Source organism: Rhamphochromis sp. 'chilingali' (genome assembly GCF_963969265.1).
Source record: "Rhamphochromis sp. 'chilingali' genome assembly, chromosome: 20".
NCBI lineage: Eukaryota > Metazoa > Chordata > Actinopteri > Cichliformes > Cichlidae > Rhamphochromis > Rhamphochromis sp. 'chilingali'.
In genome coordinates this window covers 5042119-5058680 of record NC_137947.1, presented here as the reverse complement: position 1 = coordinate 5058680, position 16562 = coordinate 5042119, and the positions used below count along the sequence as shown (strand labels likewise).

At 41.3% G+C, this 16562-nt stretch overlaps 1 protein-coding gene across 3 annotated transcripts in view; it reads left to right on the top strand.

The window, feature by feature from the left end:
- LOC308388872 (uncharacterized protein) overlaps positions 1–16562 on the top strand; it is a 109834-nt gene that overhangs the window by 48297 nt on the left and 44975 nt on the right. The window contains exons 3-6 of one of the 3 annotated variants that reach the window (XR_013970190.1): positions 9678–9739; positions 10029–10122; positions 10484–10550; positions 14193–14566. The exons of 1 other annotated variant lie outside the window; for it this stretch is intronic. Coding sequence is in view for 1 of the 2 variants with exons in the window: in XM_080869829.1 (XP_080725955.1) it covers positions 10029–10122; positions 10484–10519 (130 nt within the window). In the remaining variant the exon portion in view is untranslated. Of the gene's footprint in view, positions 1–9677; positions 9740–10028; positions 10123–10483; positions 10551–14192; positions 14567–16562 lie in introns of those variants that run through there. One more of the 3 variants, XM_080869829.1, reaches the window with a different exon arrangement.

The window sequence follows — 16562 nt, the reverse complement described above, 5'->3', positions numbered from 1 at the left end:
CAGCACCACCAGCTAAAATTCAGCTCCAAACCATGAAAGAACCCTTAAACCAAGACCATTTCTGATGAGGCTTCGTGTAATTAGCCTGCTACTTCTGGTTTTGTTCTCCCCCCTTTTCCAGTTTCCTCAAAATTTGTAAGAACACATTGCACACCATGCTGTGATATGCCTGTCAGACTGTGTTCTCTATGGCATTTTGTTAGATTTCAATTCTAATAAAGAAATGAGAATAAGTTTTGTATTTTGCCTCAGGCTGCTAGTAACAAAGTGCCTATAGATACAATTTATTTATTTTTTTCACCCCTCCCTGAGCCTGGTACTGCTGGAGGTATCTTCCTGTTAAAAGAGAGTTTTTCCTTCCCATTGTCGCCAAAGTGCTTGCTCCGAAAAAAGTCAGAATTCTGACTTTTTTCTCAGAATTCTGGAAAAGAAGAAAAAAAGACATGCCTACTTTTTTTTTTCCGGTGGCCCTAATCCTCTTCTGTAGTGAAAAGCCAGAGAGATGTGTTTTGTTTTGTTTTTAATGTTATTTTGTGATGTAACATGATTTATTGGCTTGAACTGAATATAGAAAAAAATAACACTGAACATATTAATGCACCTTTCTAGAAATGAACCTGAGGCACGCCCTATAGTTTCTTTTAAAGAAAAGAGGAACAAGGTGCTTCTCTGTCATCTAGGCCAGTTTTTGCACCAATTCTGACTTTTATCTCAGAATTGTGACTTTTTTTTCAGAATTCTGGAAAAGAAGAAAAGAAAAAGACGTCCCCACTTTTTTTTTCCAGTGGCCCTAATCCTCTTCCGTATTTCACTGTCACACAAGTTTCCAGTTTTCTCTGAGCTTGACACCAGTGACAGCAGTAATTGAGTACAAAGAAGAGTAAACACGCAGGTCAAAAGTTAAAAGCAAATATTGACCCAATGACTTGACACCGTGCAGCTCGAGAAGAGTGCTTTCAATGAGCAAGGTGGGCACAACTTTTGGGAATTTGTTACTGCTGATTCCCAGAATTGCTGTTCATTTTCAGAGGCAAAGAGAGCTACACCAGAGAGCCAACTCTCCATTTGTACATGGGCCTTAAGCTTCCAGCAATAAGACAGCTATTTTAAGTGTAAGTTCCAGTTTAACTATTGGTTTCAACTCAAACGAAAATCGTCCTGACATTTACAGCACCTAGCAGTGCCGTTCACGACATAAACACCCCCATCAGATCGTGCTGGCAGAATAAAGTGCAGACGAAGAAAACAACATGGGCTCTTTGTGTTTAACTGCTTCCTCTGACTTTCACAGGCGTCTTTCTAATAACGTCTCAAACTTAACGACTTCTTCATCCTCCAGTTCCATCTCAGGTTACAGCTGTCTATCTCTAACAAAATTATACCTTTGAAAAGATTTCCAATCTCCAAAACTGGACAAAGAACCTTAGTGCCTTTCATTGTTAATTACCTTTATCAGCGCATATATATCTTAGCTATATCTTCAACTGCTTGCTTTTGCTTCCAGCTTTCATTATGGACACTCTTGAGTTTCAGCTGAACTGCTATCATGATAAAGACTCAGGGCTGGAAATCTAGAGCAGAGGCCATTTTGATTCTTCAGTGACACGTAATGGAGGCCATTGAGTAGTCCCTGGACAGGAAACCAGGGGCCGTTGGGGGTCGTTGACAGGCGTCACTGACCCCTTTCTCCACTCATCTGGGGAGAAACCAGAGCCATCCAGCTGACAACACAACATCTCTTCACATTCAGAGCTGGCCAAAGATTTGGTGCTAATAGCCGAGGAATGATGATTGTCCCCGCGGTCAGGTTTCACAGAGGAGACGTTTGCTGACAAAGGAAGGGAAGGGGGAACGTGAGCTCAGTGTCAAACACCGTGTGCATGAAAGCTCTGAGAAGTATTAGTCACATGCTTTCATTATTTTATCTTTTTGTGACATACATAATCCATGAAAGTTATAAAACTCGCAGACACTTGCATTATATCAGATAATTAAAAGTGACACTAATTATTTCCTATGGGGCTTAGGCTGGTCACACAGTGTGAAGACAACCAGCTGCAACCTGAGCTGTACTGGTCTCAGAATCTCTGCTCAGCGCTTAGTGGAACTCATAGTTTTGAAGAAATTCAACCATACTGTTAAGTGTCCAGACCAAGGTTTATGCTAAATAATAATCATAATCTTTCTTTAACCTTAAATGATTTTGCTCCAATGCACACACACCATACAGTAAACAGGTTGTATCTATCTGAGTACTGTGCGTTTACATCTCCATGTACATAAATCTGGAGCAAGCATAATAGATATTCCTTCGTTTAAAAAAAGATGTCTAAGAAGTCTTCAATGAACCATCAAAAGGCTTTGGACAAGCTACCTGAATGCATCATTTTAGCCTTTCCATAGTTCATCATCTATGCCTGCTGACTCAGGCTTCAGGGTTACTGCTTCACTGAGAGATTTCTCCACAATCTTAGACAACTTTAAGCAGCAGAGTCATTTTTATTCCAACGCTGCTCACAAACCAATTTTCATGTGTAAAAAAGTGCTTAACATTTAAAAGTATACACTATAGGGCACAACATCAGGACTAAAAGTGTCTCTCGGTGAAATCTGAGAGACACTCTTCCCTGAATATGTTTGAATCAGAAGAATAACTACACACAGGAGGAATTGAGCTTTGAATGAAGCAACCAAGTCCTTGATATTAAACTACATAATGTGGATATATAGGGTCAAATAATAGGATTATATGTGTGCATCATTAAATCATTCAAATGGGCCTTTTCATATTTTCTATCACTTTGTCACAACAGTGGATACTCATATTACACACGGCCCATTTTGAAACCATGAAGTCAACATAATACTTTGTAATGTGATTTAGATTTTTTTTCCACTCTCTGCTCTATGGTTTTACTGGGAAGAGGTATGCTTGTCACATCACACATCACAGGACCCCACCCACACTTGTTTAAACCATCAGTTTGTGAGCTGCAGCCAATTAAAAGAAAGCTGGCTTAAAAGGAGGGTGGAAAAATAGCTAAAACCACTTGTTTCAGGCAGGACAAACTGAGGGACGCCTAAGTAAATTAGAACTGTGAATTAGGCAAAGTTACTCTAATAGAGTACAAAAAATGCAGAGCTGGAACAACCCAATATCCAGTGATGGGAATAACGGCGTTACAAGTAACGGCGTTACTTTTTTCAGTAATGAGTAATCTAACTAATTACTATTCCTATCGTTGCAACGCCGTTACAGTTACTAACAAGAAAATACGGTGCGTTACTATTTTTCAACACACACCCGGTTGAAGCTGTCTTCAGCTTACTGGGAGGTAGGAGTGCAAAACAATCGCACAAGTGGTTCTGATTGGCTGAGTAAGAGTAAGGTAGTAAACCAATCAGAGGTACACTTGGGCGGATGTTCACATACAAACAGATAGCACAGTAACAAAAGTCATGGAGAGCCCGGATGATTCGAAGGTAGCATTTTTTAAGTGGAGGTACAGACATTATTTTTCACTCAAAGAGATAAAAGGCAAGAATCTGTATGTGAAATGTAACCTATGCCCTGGAACAAAGTGCCTTTCAACATCAGTTACAAGCAATTCAAATCTTACGACGCACCTCTCAACGTCACATGCTTCAACAAAACTGGTCGCCAAGAACGACGGTGTTGATGCTAGCAGGCGCAGCTCAAACCCAGATGAGGCTAACATGAGCTCAGCGAGCGATGGAGATGTAGCGACGCAATCCAACCAGTCTAAGCTTGATTTCTCTTCTCCACAAACATTTGTGACTGTGACACAGACTGAATTAAACAAATTGACAGCCAGGTATGTCGTTGAGAACATGCTGCCTTTATCAACAGTCGAGTCAGATTCCTTCAAGTCTCTTCTTGCCAAGATACCAACAAGAGGAGGGGTCGGCCCTCCATGCAGAAAGACTTTTTCCAAATACATCGACACCAAGTAAATGAATGTCGAGCTCAAAAAGACATTTAATGAGTTAGAATACGTCTCTACTACAGCAGACATCTGGACTGCATTTAATAAAAGCTATCTTGGTGTAACAGTACATTGGATAAATCCACACAGCATGCAGATAGAGAAAGCAGAAGATTCAAGGGTCGCCATACGCAACATTGCTGTTGAGTTGGACATCATTCACTCACACTATGGCATATCCCACAAAATAACATAAACTGTGACGGACAATGGCTCTAATTTTGTCAAGGCCTTCAAAAAGTACCAGCCAGTTGAGGAGGATGACTGAGAATGATGAGGATGAGGTAACTTCTACAAACATGAATGATGCCTTAAAAAACAGTGTTGGTGATGAAAATGACAACGATGAAAATGTAGGTGTGACGATCACTCTGCCGCCACACCAGAGATGTGCTTCACACACATTAAGTCTTGTTTCTTGTAATGATGTTGACAAGTGGCTACTTTCACAATCAGAAACAAAGGCAGTATATAGAAGCGCTACCACAAAGTGCACAGGGTTATGGAACAAGGCCAGTCGTTCAACAGTGGCTGCAGAGACAGTGGATGGCATTATTGGAAAGAAACTGCTAGTTCCTTGCACTACAAGAATTCGTTTTATGATTCCCTGGCTCGAATCTGTGAGATTTCTCTTGTTGAGCTGAACACCATCTTCTCCAAGTTTGGGTTGACAGCCATGACAGAGCGGGAACATCAGTTCATCAGGGAGTACTGCACTGTCATAAGGCCACTTACAGTGGCACTGGACATTCTTCAGGGAGAGGACAACACTTTTTATGGGATACTCCTACCCACATGGGAGACATTGACGTTTAAGACCCTGGAGTCGAGCAGTGGCCTGCAAATTCTTGAAAATCTTCCAGAGGCAGTTGTCACAGTAAGAACTTGTATTTTTAATCAATTGCATTTTATACATATGGATGGAAAATGCATATTGTTAGTTTATACAACTTATTCTACGCTTTAGAGTTGTATGACTAGAGATCAAGAGGCAAGGGTGCTGAAATTGAGGCACAAGAAAACGGACATCTGCTGCAAGTAGTTTTATTTTCAAAACACTCACCAGTGGGATGTAAAATAGAAATGAATAAATGGAAGTTTTCACTTTGGAAGACAGTCTTTACTCGCTGGAAGACCTACACACACAAATACTCGTGTCTTGGATAATGACGTGCAGTAAATCAAGTGACACACAGATCACTTTCAAACACACTCGAACCACCACAGGGGAGGACAGACCACCGCAAAAAGCCAAACTCCATATGAGAACCAAACAAACATGAAGATTTACTCAAGACGAGCGAGACCAGACGACTTGGATGTCACAGACCACACTAGGCTTTAGGTTTCTGACCACAGTTTGCAGTCTCGAGATTTGGATGTAGGTTAGCGGCGCTCATCTCGTTCTGTCTGCGTTTAAAAAGCATCCAGACCTTTCGTCCTTCGTCCAACCGCAGATATCCTACAGTTTCTGCCAAGTCTTCCTTTGGCCTCCGTCCAGCAGGCAAATGCAAGCCTCCCCTCCCTCATTTCCCTCCACCGTCTCACCACCCCCCTCTCTCTCCATCTTATTTTTCTTCTTCTCTAACTGTTGTGTAAACCTCATAATTACAACCATGGGGAATTTCCATGTTTGTACAAGAAATGAAGTTTGACATGGCCCTTAAAGGTACAGCGAGCTGAGTGACCCCGAGCTCCCCTGAAAGTATTCAAACCCCACCAGAGCGAATTAAAAACGCATCGTCATTAATCTCGAGTGCCATCTTTTTTTCTTTAGAAAAGTTTTTTTTGGTTTATTTTTTTAGAACTTACAAGGTTTCCATTCCACCCGTCCGTCTTAACGGTAAAGCACTATTACCACTAATCCTGCTGTCTGACTCGGGCCTGGGACCCTCTTCACACGGACAGCCAAGAGAGAGAAACCCCATCTGGGCCCAGCCAACCAAAACCACACGGCTTTATGAAGGACGTGTGAAAACTCTGCAAATATCTGGGTTTGGAGTAATAAGAGGGAATCTGATGTATAGCACGGAAACATAAGCGCGCCTTCTTTGTTTTTGTTCTCTTGCCCGCTCCTTCTTCATGCACTTTTCCCTCATGTATCACTGGATTTCTGTTTGCACTGCTGATACATTCTTCGTGGCTGATAGTTGTATCAAACCTAATTTTAACTGGCACAAGTCAAAAGCAAATACCAGTGTTCCAGCAGTGAAGCGTGACACACACACAGTTTTCTTTGTTTAAAGATACAACAGTGTGCCGGGGTGTAAAATTAATCAACAAAAAACTGCCTTTTTTGTTTCCAGTCGTATATAATTGTCCACAGATCCTCATCCAGTATTTGAGTAGCAAGCAGTGCTTAATGGGCCTGCATTCTTAAAATAAGTATGTTTAAGATGGAGCACCATTTTCATGCCAGCACCCTTCTGTCACTATGACCTGATCTCTTGCAACTTTGCAAAATGTGGCTCACATCTATTTTTATTAGTGCTGGGAACAACAACTCAGGACACATAAAACTGTTGTCATTTTCCCATAACTGCAAGAAGACAGAGTTATGGGAAGATTGATTTCAAAATGTCTTTAGTCACAATGCAAATGTCCCAGCAGAAGAAACAAAAGTCATGCTGGAGCCATCCTTTCATAGCTTTTCTGAGAGCAGCTAATAACAATTCATTGTTACTACTTCAAAAAAAAAAAAAAAGATACCATGATACTCCCTACTAGAAAGTCTAACAAGTCAAAACCCTTAAGCTGTAGAATAGTAGATAACAAATCAGAAGTCTCCTGGCTTTGTCAGTACAGAGCTACAGAGGAGCTGAATATTTTGACTTTGCTTTGCTAAAATTAAGACACATATAATCTTAAGTCTCAGCATCCCACAGAAACTCATGCAAATAAGGCCAGATTTAAATCCCAGTGCTGGGACGCGTATCAGCAGGACTGGAAGGGCCACTCTGGGCGAGGGCTGGTCTAAGTGAGTTTGTATACTTCATACGGTATTTCCTTCCCTGTTTTTCAGACTGACTATTGTCAATACAAACCAGAGCCTGTCAAATATGTGTTTTTTTGCATTGTACTTCACTTTCATAATAACCAATTATGATCTTGGGGGTGGATAATAAAACAAAGGGACCCCACGCTGCGAGAAGTGACTAAACTCTCCCTGTAGTAATTTTGACTCCTTTGGGGTCATTTTGGGTGTTATCTGGGTTGCTTTGTTTCCCTTTGGTCTCTTTTGTATGTCTTTGTGGTTGTTTCCTGTGTCTCACTGGAGTTATTTTGTGTGTCATTAGGTTTGTATCAAGTCTCTTTATGTTGGCATGTGTCTCCCTGTGGTCTTGAGGGGTAGGTTTTGTGTCTCTTTGTGGCGCGGTTGCGTTTCCTTTGGGATCCGAATAGAAAGGTGCGTTTAACAGCGCTGAGCAGCAGATTATGTCATATTTAAATATAATGATTAGTTATGTGGTCAGCAAAAGCAACTCAACATATGTGGCTCAAAAATGACAGCGAGAGATACAATAACTTCCAGTTTGGTTTGACTATTTTAGACGTGGAGGCTATGTTTTGTAGTCTGTGGCCAGAGATTCAAAGAGCATCCACACAGGAAGGCCCACGCAGCAATAGGGTGACCAGAGAACATAGAATTTAGTGACCTAGTGAGTCAAGCAACTAAAGTGACAACCAGTGCTGGTAAAGGATACCACTGATTATCATATGAAACTGTAATAAATACTTTAAAGGCAACAGGAGCCTGGAATATGCACTATTATCCAAAAGAAAGTGCCATGAAAGCACTTTCTGGCTGGTGTTTCAGGCTGATATGAGCTAAGAGCGAAGGTTATATTTATATACTTGAAATGAAAGAAAACTTGACAGAGTTAAAGTGGTAAAAAACTTGAGGTAGCCTTAATAAACAGTTCACACAGTATGATTGAACTGCTTATCTTTCCCATTAGCATTTTAAGTCAAATTTACCAGTATCAAATGAATTACAAGGTGTGATTCAAAAGGTTTAGGAATAAGCCTATGAGTATGTAGCAGCAACAAACATGTAGCAGCAAGCTAACACAAAGCTCCACACAAAATTCCTGTAAACACATTACATTTTTAAGTAAATTCACTGATTACATATACATACATTACATATAGAGATATGGACATTACTTTAATTTTTATTGCATAAAAGTCCAGGACAGAAACAACCACATTATGCTGCTAACACAACTTCGGCTCTGCACTGACAGAATGCTAACGCAAAGGTAGCAGAGAAGTTATTATAAAGCTGTGTAAGCTGACCCCCAGCAGCCAGAGCCTGAACTTTGTTGCCTGAACAGCAGGTAGCAAAAACAGTGATGAGCAGTCAGGTTTGTGGCCTCCATTTCTACCTGGTCATGTTTCTAAAGTAAAATCACGGTGACGATCACTTTGAAGTCTCTTTGGGCTAGTTTTCAACTTTGCTTTGTGTTCATACATAAAAACTAAAAGAAAGGTTGTATGTGTGTCTTCATGTGTTCTTCTATGGAACTGGAGCTAAGCTTTATATTGTTAAAACTAGTAACAATGAGGCAATGCATTTCAGGTCATTTTACTGAGCATTGAGAAAGTAATGCAAGAAATGATTTTAAGGTATGTACTGCATTACTTTTAAGAAAAGTAACAAGAAATGTGTAATACATTACCTTCTTTAAGTAATGACCCCAACACTGCATCTTTCAGTCAGACTGCTGTTTCAACCCACAGAAGTCCTCTTGAACTTCTTTTGCTTTAATTTGACCATAGTTCATAAACTTGTATGAAAAGCAAACACAGACTTCTCTTTATAGCAAACCCAACTTTCGTGTGGAACATCATTGGATCTAATGAGACACAGTTCCATCACAAAAAAGAGGGCTCTGCAAAGATCATAGTTGTTTAGTGGTAAAATTTTACATGTACTAGCCTGAGCCTCATATGCGGTGAAACTGCTTTCCTGTAACACTGAAATTGAGAATGGCTCTCAAGGACTCTGTATTTTCCTCTTAACACCCTACAACACTGCTTACTGCAGCATTTTTTAAGTGCCATTATTAGGTGGTATTATGAGGTGAATTACAGTATATCTTCGAACACACATGCTTACTTCAATAATACTATAAATGTACATAAAGGCTCGCCTCCACACACATAGCACTTGGTACACCCTCTCTTTACATCTCAGATACTGATAGACCCCCATTACTTTAATATGAAAATTACAACCACATGGAATTTCTCCCATGGTTCAAACATACAGCGGCTGGTGACCACACTGTATGGCAGCCTGTCGCTCCACTTCTGTGTTTTTTTTCACCCTCCTCCCCTCCACTGATCAGGCACTTCAAGCTTTGCCAATCATAACACAGTTGGCACAGGACTTGGCCTCCCATCACTGCCGTGCACGCAAATGTTGTTTCACTTCTTTCTTCTCTTTTTTCCTCATCATCTGTTTATTTTTTTTTTCCTTACCTAATGGAAATTTTGAGGTCGACTGGTGTTGCCTGTTCCGGGCGAACAGTTCCAAGCACAAAGGGTAGGATGAAGAATGGACGGAGGGTTGAAAAAAGACAGTAAGAAGTCGCTGGGCAAATTCAGTTTTTTAACCAGCATTGAGGGAGCTTCAAAACATCTCCCATGTGTTCTTTATTTCAGCTGGGGTTCGATTGCAAATGGAGTGAGGCGAGAGCTGGCTAGACCCTCTAGCCGACACAGAAGTACTCCACACACACACACACACACACACACTGAGAGACGTACATACACTGTCCCCATCCGCCAACCACATCCACTGACTACAAACCGATACAGAGCAGGGGGACTGTACTTTCCCAGACCCTGCTGCCAGTTTGGACTTATTACATTACCTAGATTTACTTTATGACAGTACAACAAGACATTGTGGTTTACAAGAATGCAGGACTGTCTTACAAAGCCATGAATATACACATAGTGAAGATTACAGCCATCCAGGGGAGGCAATTGAGAACACTTTCTCTTTTCCAGGAGCAACAGTCTGGTTCATATTCAGCCACTCTCAGGCCTGAGAGATGCCAGGGGGCTGTTCGCTGCTGAGCACAACTTCCTGGCTTGCAAAAAGGTAAACAAGCTTGTTGATGAAGGGGAAATAAATGATTGTTCATTTAACATCTTTTCATCATCTCGGATGGTCAAAAAGATTGAAAAGATCATGTAGCACAAACTCCACAGTTCATGTTTATATTGTGAAGTTTTCTGGCCAAAGCTACTTTTAACATCCACCAAGTTACTGGCGACTTGAGGGGTACGAATAGGGCTTGGGTGAGAGTGATGTACATCAATTTTTATAGATTTTTTTTTACATATTTGGAACATACAAATGGAAAAGCTTTTAAAAGAAAAACTGTAATGCCAAAATCAATGTGTGAAACTTCAACTGAAAAGCAATATCTTCTAGTTTAGAAAATTTCCATATCTTGCAGGTCAAACTGGAAGGATTCAGTTATTTAAACTTCTGACACACGTGAAAGAATGAAGGATAAAGCCAGGGTATGTATGTGATATGCACCATAGGCATTAAAATAACACTCTGGCTTTGAGCCTTCTACAATTTCTTTTCACTTTGCCATCTTTATGGCATTATGACCTGTTCCTGCCTGTTAGATTTCTTGGCTTATTGAAAAGGCTGTCCGCTCTTCCCTCTATTCTTAGTTCTCATTCCCAAGGTGTCAGATACTGATGTTTTTACCAAAGTCCCTTGAATCTCACCGACACACTAAGTTGTCTCTCTTGCTGTCAGACTGCAGCAATAGACAGACTTGTTCTATCCGGTCTTTAGGTCTGACATCATTAGCTGTGTCTGGGCCCAAACTCCGCTGCAGGTCCCAAAGTCAAACAAACACTGCAGCATCTCTGAGAGTTTAAAACTGTCTAAATTCTTTCATCTGTAATAAAATGATCAGCGTTCTGCTTTACCAGGTGTAACAATTACGTTTAACATCAAGGCATCCACCAAAACAGAATTTATTAAATTTAACGTTAGAAGTTAGCAGGAAGTTAGCTTGCTAGTTTCCATAAAAATATAGTATACCATGTTCTGACTGAGAGATTTCTGAAACAAATTCAAATGCACAGCTCTGTTATCACTTCCAACATAAATGAAGACAGGAAACTAAACAGCAGTGGCGTTTGTAGGGTTACTGAAGTTTGGCTAGCTGGTATATAATGATGTGGTACGTGATCGCTAGCGGCACAGCTATGTTAGCATAATATAAACAGTGAAGCTGGAGCATGAACGCTAACTTTTTTCCACTCGATAAAAGTTAACATGAGGGTTCACGACGGTTAGAGACAAATACAGTTGCATGGCAGAACAAACTTCAGCCAAAAGAACAACTGAGATAATGCATCCACAATACAAGGTTAGTCTTTAATATACTGCTGCATTGCCTGGGCTGTAGTTACATTGTAAGGTTTTAAAAACTGAGCTTTAAAATGAATCGCAGCAATAAAAACCGAGAGAGGCCGACAGTGATCACTGACTGTTTTTAGGGGCTTGTTGAGATTAAACAGAACAAGATACAAAGCATTAGAACATGTTAAAAACACAACAGCCTTATTAAACGCAGTAGTTTGGGCCCGGAAGCAGGATTCATCAGGTCATCACGTAAAGACGGGATTATTTGCCTTATGGTCACAAGCCGTATGGACCCCTTGAGTAAGTGTCACTTTTTTGACATGCACAGTTAATGTTGTGAAGATATCTACTATAATGTTTCGGTGACTAACTCTATCCAGCGAATAAATGGTAAATGCATATAGAAATATGTTTTTCTACTTTACCTGAGCACTCGAAGCACTTTACACAAGTAGGATTCACACACATTCATACAAGCAACATGGAGGTAGTATCTTGTCCAAGGACACTTGGCATGCAGACTGGAGAAGAACCACCAACCTTCCAGTTAGCAGACGACCTGCTCTACCACCTGAGCTACAGCCACCCCAGTAAAAATAGACATAAAAAATAAGACAAAACTAAGACATAAACTGAAGACTCCTGGCTGCGAAACATGTGAGTTACTCCACTATCAAACCGCAGTGGCCTCAGCTATCTGTGTTTTATATTGCCACGGCTCGCACATTGACATCTTTCTTGGGTGATTTCTTGGTCACGATGTCGTGCATGGCTGACCATCAATGCATCTGCTGACCATTTAAAAAGCCACTTTTGAATCTAATAATACTGACGGGTGCAGATTTAAAATGAGAAGCTTGCCGTAATGAACCAGAATCTTTCCTAAACGGCATGAATGGATTGGCTGCCAGTTTGTGACTTAACTAAAGATTTGTTCCCATCTATGACATAACCTGTGCTCACAAGCAACAGTCCTGAGTTTGTAAGCAAATGACTATTACAAATTACAACGAACACGTCTCAGTTTCTCTTTCATGCTCGCTGCTTGTCAGCCTCTGATCCTTCCAAGCAAATGTTTTGTTTCTTACTGCTAGGAGGGAAGGCAGTCATGGAAACTAGCATATTCCAGATAAACACAGGAGGTGAAGCCCTTCTCTGTTTGCTCTGCTGTAAACATGAAAGCACTTTCATGCTGGTGGAATGCTAGCGGCCTGCGTGCTCCAGAGCGCATATGTGCACTTTCATGCATGAACGTATACGTCTGCTTATCCTCACCCTTTAACGTGTCAGCACAGTCGCTCAAGCCTCTGCATATCTACAATATGAATGCAATTTGTGAAGAAAGCAAGCTCGCTGGATGCCATATGTAGCGCAAATGTTGCATCAGCAGGCAGGGCATATAGCTATTACAGTCTTGGCTTCTGGTGTAAAGTGTTGCTTCAAAGTTCAGCTGCAGCCAAACTGTCGGGCCGAACAAATAAAGAAACAAAATGTCCGTGGTTAACATCAGCCAGCCAAAGTTTTTCTTGTCATTTAAAATAAATGGATTTCTTTAGGCTTTCGTTTGTTGTGGTGAACATGTATCCAGCATTTAAGGTATGTGGTTGTCAGGAGGGTATACATAGAAACAAAAGGCAATAAATCCAGTTTGCAAATCTGAGAGAGTGGTTAAAAGTGCATTTTTAACATTATTGCAGTATTTACTTGTCAAAGAACTTCTGACATTGTTTGAGGCCCCACTAACTACAAGGATACTTAGTTCCAAATCACAACAACAGTAAACTTCAAGACACTTTGTATTGCAATTCATAGACCCTACAATAATAGAGAGACTCTAGAAGTTCTCCCAATCAGACCATCTCCTATGAGCAAGTACTTGGCAACAGTCTGAAGGAATAAATCCTTTTTCACAGGAAGAAGCTACCAGCAGAACCAAACTCAGGGAGGGGCAGCTATCTGCCATGACTAGTTGGGGGTGAGGGGAGGGAGACAGGATAAAAGACGCACTGTGGAAGAAAGCCAGAGATGAATTATAACTAATGATTTAATACAGAGTGATGTATAAACAGATGAAATTAGGTGAATGTAAGTGAAGAGCTCAGTTCATCATGGGAAGGGTTCAGGGTCACCTGATCCAGCCCGAACTATAAGCTTTATCAAAAAGGAAATGGTGTCTCTCTCCCATATCCAAACTGGAAGCTGGTCCCACAGAAGAGCTGCTTGAAAGCCCTTCTACTCTTCATAGGGACCACAAGTAAGCCAGGAGTCTCAGAGTGAAGGGCTATATTGGGGTCATATGGTACTATGAGGTACGTAAGATAAGATGGGACCTGATTATTCAAGACCTTGTATGTGAGGAGAAAGTTATTAAATTTGATTTTGGACAGGGCGCGAATGAAAACAAGCCAATGTGGGAGAATCTTGTTCTCTCTTTCAAGTCCCTTTCTAGTTAGTACTCTCACTACAGACACGGATGCTTTGAAAAAATTACAGACTCGAATATTTTTTCATTTTTGAACTTCATAGGAGGTGAAGTTATGAGAAAAGTCTGCCTTTAAAACTGCACCAGATCTTCAAGGTATGAATAAACATAACTTTTCACAGTACTTGGCTAACAGACTGTTACGAGCACTATGGAGAACTTGTCACATGCCTTCAGTGGGTTTTGGCACTTTCAGGACTTTCTAGACTCACTTTCTAGAGTAACTTTTAAAAAAGTAATGATTTTTTACAACGTGTAACCATCCATCTTCTTCCACTTATCTGGGGCGCAGGAACAGCAGCTTAAGCAGCGAAGGCCAGCCCTCCCTCTCCCCAGCCACCTCCTCCAGCTTGTCCGTGGGAAGACCAAGGTGATCCCAGGCCAGTCAAGAGATATAATCTCTCCAGCGTGTCCTGGGTCTGGCCCAGGGCCTCCTCCTGGCGACACATGCCCGGGACACCTCACCCAGAAGGCATCCTTGTCAGATGCCCGAACCACATCAACTGGCTCCTTTCGATGTGGAGGAGCGTCAGAGATTAATAACAATTGTGATTTTTTTTCCCAATGTGTAACAAAAACCGCAAAAGGTTCTGAAAGAAATCAAAGCCATCTGCCAGCTCTACGGCATTTTTCTACAAATATACAAATGTAAAAATGGTTGCACAATAAAACTGCGCTCAAGTGACCAAAACCCACTGACTAGGTTCATTGCAATGAATGAACACAGCATATTGCCCTTTTATTTTGTAATATGACCAGTTGAACTGCCTTTAAAAAACACTGGGTCCCTCCAGCTTTTAAACTTTGTTCTTCAGCTGTAACAAAGAGCAGCCTATGATCTTTTAATCTAGACTTATTATAACAGGTTCCCTTGTGACTCTGATTATGCTTTTTAATCTCACAGAAAACATTAATGATCTGTTAAACATCTTGACCTACAGCCTTAAAACACACACCCACACACCCAACTGCAGACTGGCCAGTTGGTTTCCCTTAGGACACAAGAGTATGATTACAAAGTTTCATGTACTCACATGCTGTTGAACACACACACTGGCACACACACAGTGCAAATGCAGAAGTGTCATATCCCTCACGGGGTTACCTAACGGTAGAAGAGTTGTGGTTACAGCGCTGTTTTAATTTTGGACTCGTACAACGACTTCTATAGCAGTAACTCACTTAACTCAGAGGGCAGTTAACACGTCAGCAGCAGCAGCAGAGCCACTGAAGCGAAGCAGTTAAATCCCTTGGAGGATTCATTTAAAGCTTCACTGCAGCAAGTGTAGGTGGTTTGATATCATTTGGATGCTTTATCTTTGGATGCTTTATCTTTTTTAGTGTTTGGAAGTTCTGCTGTCTGGTGATGATGTTTGTTAACATCGCTATGGTAATGTTGGACATAACAATTATCATCATAACAGGAGTCATGATGAGGGAATTTCCACTGGAGGAGAGCATATGTGTTTATGTGTGTGTGTGTATCTGTGAAGGGGGACGTGAGCAGAGATTGGCGCGGTATCTGTGTGATGATATCACGCAGATATTGTGGTGGTTTGGGCTGAATCATGGAGCAGGTTAGCCAAGTCTCTCTGTCTCTACCTCCTTTTTTTCTCGCTCCCTTTCCCCTCACTTCTCTCTTTTATCCACAAATCTCTGACTCTTTCTATGGCCCCTTCTCTCTTTCTTTGCGCATCGTTTAATTTTATGGGCTCCTGCTCCTCCTTTCATGCCATACCAGATACTTTTTCTTCACCCTGTGTAAAAATGAAGACTCACAAGGCTGGTTAACCGATTCAGAAACTGAAAAATGGTGGGAGTTTCAGGCTAGCATAAGAGGTTTCTGCATGTACATATCAAGTATTAATATGGATATGTAAGTATATGAGCACAGAAAAGCAGGCAAACCCATGGTGTGCTCTTCCACAGCATGTCCTGTCTGATGCCAGATGGCCCCGCCCCTCCCTGAGCCTGGTTCTGCTGAAGGTTTCTTCCTGTTAAAAGGGAGTTTTTCCTTCCCACTGTTGCCAAAGTGCTTGTTCATAGGGGGGTCTGTTGGGTTTTTTTCTCTGTATGTATTATTGTAGGGTCTACCTTACCATATAAAGCGCCTTGAGGCGACTGTTGTTGTGATTTAGTGCTATATAAATAAAATTGAATTGAATGGAATAGAATATACTTTGTCACAATACTGGAGGCTCTAATCCTTGTTCTTCCTTGAAGGCTTGGTGCATAGTGGCCCATGAATAAGTTCTCTACAGGTTCTCGCTGGAGTGTCCCATTGGCTGCAACCCACGAAAGCACCTTTGCATACCCACAAGATGTCTTATGCTGGTGGAACTTATTTTAAAGCACAGACAGGGGAAAACATGGACGTCGCTTCAAGGTTGGAAAAAAATTATGCTAATGTGGAAGTGTCTTAAACTTGTTTTCTCTCTGACGGCCATGAGATGGCAATAGCTGCAGCAATAGAGTGGCAAAAGCTCAGATGTAGAGCAAGTCATCTGCTAATCAGAAGGTTGGTGGTTTTTTCCTGGCTGCTCCAGTCTGGGCGAATGGGCGAATGAGGCATGTTGTATGAAGTGCTCCGAGTGTTCCAGGAGAGTAGACAACCAGTCCATTTACCATTTAGCTGTGCAGACAGACTTCTGGTCCCACTGAG